The sequence below is a fragment of the Austrofundulus limnaeus genome, unplaced genomic scaffold, assembly GCF_001266775.1.
Source record: "Austrofundulus limnaeus strain Quisiro unplaced genomic scaffold, Austrofundulus_limnaeus-1.0 Scaffold109, whole genome shotgun sequence".
NCBI lineage: Eukaryota > Metazoa > Chordata > Actinopteri > Cyprinodontiformes > Rivulidae > Austrofundulus > Austrofundulus limnaeus.
The window spans coordinates 60,100-64,693 of NW_013952511.1; the positions used below are offsets into that span (position 1 = coordinate 60,100).

At 36.5% G+C, this 4,594-nt stretch overlaps 2 protein-coding genes across 2 annotated transcripts in view; one reads left to right on the forward strand and one right to left on the reverse strand.

Moving 5' to 3' along the window:
- ogal (O-GlcNAcase like) overlaps positions 1 to 636 on the forward strand; it is a gene marked incomplete in the record, with an annotated part of 12,370 nt that extends 11,734 nt beyond the window's left edge. The window contains 1 exon segment of the mRNA XM_014013996.1: positions 256 to 636. Coding sequence (XP_013869450.1) covers positions 256 to 392 — 137 coding nt within the window.
- A 2,620-nt stretch (positions 637 to 3,256) lies between these two features.
- cant1b (calcium activated nucleotidase 1b) overlaps positions 3,257 to 4,594 on the reverse strand; it is a gene marked incomplete at its 5' end in the record, with an annotated part of 5,212 nt that continues 3,874 nt past the window's right edge. Inside the window, 1 exon segment of the mRNA XM_014013997.1 lies at positions 3,257 to 3,705. Coding sequence (XP_013869451.1) covers positions 3,335 to 3,705 — 371 coding nt within the window. The 3' untranslated portion in view covers positions 3,257 to 3,334.

The following is a 4,594-nucleotide window of genomic DNA, read 5'->3' on the forward strand; positions in this document are numbered from 1 at the left end:
TAGTTTACTGATTACAAAAACGTAGTTTACTGATTACAAAAACGTAATTTACTGATTACAAAAAACGTAGTTTACTGATTACAAAAAACGTAGTTTACTGATTTGAAAAAAATAGTTTACTGACTTTAAAAAAACGTAGTTTACTGATTAAAAAAATACGTAGTTTACAGATTTTTTTATTATTATTATTTTATTAAACCGTAGTCTACTCATCACTGAGACTCTGAAGAAAGACTCTTCACGTTTGTCTTTCAGGGTCCAGAGGAGGCTTCTGTGAGCTGAGACAGGGCAACCGGAGGATGCTCCACTTCTACTCTGAACTCGGCTCCTTCAAACCCGTTCAAATAGACGGTCTACCTCAAGATGTGATCGTCATGGCAACAAGCTTGTAAACAAATGTTCCCCAGATTGAAAATGTTCTTTTAAAACCTGAGGAAATAATCGCTCCTCTTTGATTCCTGTTAAACCAGTTCAAGCTTCTGTTTTTGACAGATTGTTTCAGGTTTTGTGTGAATCTTGTCCAATCTGCTGAACATTAAGAGCATCAAATATTTTGTGTTTGTGTCAAATAAGTTGTGATTATTGTTTAATAGAAGTGTTGATGCTTTACAGAATAAAGTGTTTATCATACTCGCACTCATTAACACTGCTTAATTATAAGGCAAGATTAGTTTGTCCAAATGAGCAATAGTAAAAATAGTTAAATTKTTAATAGGGATGCACCTGTATGAAAATATCAGCTGATATTGGTTGATATCTGATAGAATTATTGCCGTAATGGTCGATAACTGATATTTACTGATATTACAGAGACACAAAATATTTAAACACAAATACACACAAACACACTTCTGTGTTTTTAATTAAAGTAAATAAATGACCGGAGCACTGACATGGCTCCCTACTTCAGATATTCCTGGCTGTGCAGCATCAATWACACCATCATGACGTTAATATTGGCCCAGTTTTATTTATCGGAACCATACCGATGTTAATGCTGATATATCATACATCCCTAATTATTAATTTTACTTCTTTTTTGCTTTAGAAGCGTTAATATTTGACTTTATCTGGGCTTTTATCTCAGAATATTTTCCACATGAATGAAACATAAACAAAAGGTGCCACAGCTCAGACTTGTAGCACAATACCCTTCATTTGTCACATTAACTCTGTTTTATTGTTGTGGCTGTTTGCTGCACCTATAAAATAAAAGTAATGAAGTTCAGTGTGTCTAAAACACAAACACATCAAAGATTTCAAGTTCAAGAGAATTTATTTTGCGTTACCCTGAGTGTCTGACAGCCACACGTTAACAAACGTTTCTACAGAAACTCATTTGAAATAAGACACAGAACTGAAAAAGCAGGTAAACATCAAATGTTTAAAAATGTTTATTTTAAAGAAATGCTCATTTAAAATTGAATGTCAGCAAAATGTCTTAAATAAATAGAAACAAAGGTTTCAGGAGACGTGTCTTAAATGTCACACAGTGTGGTCCATTACAAGTTCTGTGACATTCAAACGAGTAAAAACACTTTCAAAAAAGATGGACGTCCAAATTTCCAAAAGGCTCTAAGCACAAATCTTTAAATCACAAAAAACAGAGATTTTATCATTTTTGGTGCAAAATATTAAAAAATTAACAAAACAAACATCTTCCTCTTCAGGTCAGGTGATTCTGCATCAAGTCACAGCAAGAACTCTGAAACCTGTTTATTGTTGGAAAACTGATCCATAAAAGCAGGATACATTTATTTGTTAAAAGCAGTGAGATCCTGTAACACTCCTGACTTCTGGGTTTTAGTATTCTTTTCTAAACAAATTCTATTGGAGTAAATTTTGTAAATGATTAATTGAATATTAGATGCAGTTTTGTATTTTATACTTTCTGATCATTTCAGCCTTAAAGTTAAAGCAGACGAAGAGTTGGTGTGTGTCTTATGTGTTCTTTCTTTAGTCTAAACTTAAATGAGTGACGTTCTGACGTAAACAGTAACACCTACATGGATGTAACCAGGAGGAGATGAACATTATAAGCTCAATTCATTATGTTGCAGAGTCTCTGCTTCAGAGCAGATCAGCTGTGTTTTGGTTCAGCACAAGGACTTACTGAGGCCTGTGTGCTGTGAACCTGATTGGAGTCAGAAAACTGAAAATAAAGTTTTAAAGAAGAAATCCAGCGGATTCCTGTTTATTCGGACATACCATTTGAACAACGCACAATTTTCCTACACTATTTTAAAATAAATTTTTACACCTACGTATTTGTTTCCTGAGTTTTGGTCATTTTAACTAAACCAGACTTTTCCACGCAGCACTGATATGATGCAGTTAAAGGGATCCCCGATTAGTTGTAACATTAGAATTTATATGATAAACATATAATTTAACTGTAAAATAAAAACTAAAAATGCTGTAGGCTGTTTAGTTTTTATAATTTTTAAACTAAACGTTTAAAAATATACTACACGGATGGGGCCATTTTATTTACACACAAAGCATTCTGGGTAAATGATGACATCAACTAGGTCCTCGGTGCGAGGCTGCTAGCGAGCTATATCCACCCTGAAGGTTAATCTTGGAAAATATCTGATGATCGACTCTTTTAAATGAAACCAGAGAGCGTTGACAGAGAGGAGAAGGTAGAAATGACTCAGCCTGTAACTGAAAATATGGATGGAGGACAACAGAGCTGCTTCATGGAAGAAGAAGCCGAGCTAATACATATAAGGCAATATAGAGCAAGGGCTAACGCTAAAGCTAACAGGCTAAGCTGAGGTTCTTCTTCCATGAAGCAGCTCTGTTGTCCTCCATCCATATTTTCAGTTCCAGGCTGAGTCATTTCTACCTTCTCCTCTCTGTCAACGCTCTCTGGTTTCATTTAAAAGAGTCGATCATCAGATATTGTCCAAGATTAAACTTCAGGGTGGATATAGCTCGCTAGCAGCCTCGCACCGAGGACCTATCCACGTCATCATTTACCCAGAATGCTTTGTGTGTAAATAAAATGGCTCCGTCCGTGTTAAAATATATTTAAAAAAATTTACAAAACTAAACAGCCTACAGTATTATTATAGTCTTTATTTTACAGTTAAAATAAATGTTTATCAAATAAAGTTTAATGTTACAACTAATCGTGGATCCCTTTAAGTCTTTAAATGGTTAAAAATGTGTTTTGTGTTGACGAAGAATATCTGCTGTGCATCGTTAGCGGCTGTTTTTCAGCTATTTCAGTGTCACTTTCAGTCATGTCTTACAGTAAAACTGACAGGGAATGGAACCTTACATATTTTCATTATCATTTGAATTAAAAAACTTAGCTCCGCCTCTTTCAGATGAACTCCAGCCCTTCGTACTTTACGTCTCCTATCTTCGTCTCAGGCATCAGCAGCCGGCCGTCCAAAGTAAAAGCAAGGATGTACGTGGCAATCCTGCTGGCGTCCTCCTCTGACTTTAGAGCTAAGATGATCTGATCGTCCGTGTCTGGGACAAATTTGAAGGAGGAGAAGCCGTGGGTGGGGTTTAAAGGCCCGGCGTGCCCCGTGGTTATGTGGCTGAAGTCTGCGGGGCAGGACAGCAGGAGGTTGGTGGCACGCCGCTCGTCTGCCGTTTCTTCGTAGTGCTCGTGACTGGCACGGCGAGGCAGGAAGAACCAACGCTGAAGACGCTCGCTCCAAGCTGCTGACTCGTGGATGAGGTAGCCTGTGGGACGAGCAACACAGATGTGGGATGATCCTCTTTCCTCCTCTTTGATACAAAGTTATTCTGAAAAACTGACTCAAAATCCTGTTTGTCAGGAGCCAGACATTTTGTGTAGAGCAGGGTTGTCCAATCCTGGTCCACAAGGGCCACTATCCTCATCTTTTACCTGTATTCACAGATTGAACTGTACTGGAGCAGAAAAATCTTTAAAACATGCAGGTGGCCCTCGAGGACCAGGATTAGACCACCATGGTCAGATCTTTAAAGGAAAAATGTCTCAAATTTTCAGTAAATATGTTAAAGGTGATGTTATAAATCTTGTGTCAGCAGGAACTGAATTTGAATTGCTCAGATTGAATCTGAATGTGCAGAATTTGAAATTGAATGCATTGGTTTGAAAATAAATTTTACTAAATTGAAACTGAATTTAAAGTTTTGTATCTGAATTAATTTGCTTTGAAACTGTATTATTAGTCTATATGTATTATGTATTAGTCTATTAAAAATTCAGTTTGACTACTTTCACTTTCAGTTCCATAATTCAGATTTTTGTGTCACATCCTGGTCCTTGAGAAAGCCAGGCAGAGTAATCAAACACAGATCCACAGATTTATGTTTCACTTTGGTGAAGTTTCCCTTCTGTAATCAGTGGCGGATCTAGGATTTTTCTCAGTAAGGGGCCATCAAGGGGCCACAATATTCATAGAGCTGCCAAGTCTTTGTTCAACATCCTTTCACACAAATTCCCAGTGTATACATTTTACACTTCAAACACTTGTAATGTATTTTTTTTTAAAAAAGGTACCACTTTACACTAAGGCCCCCCTTATAGATGGCTTTTAAAGAGTTTATAGATAGGTTATTAATTAATCTGTAAACACTTTATAAA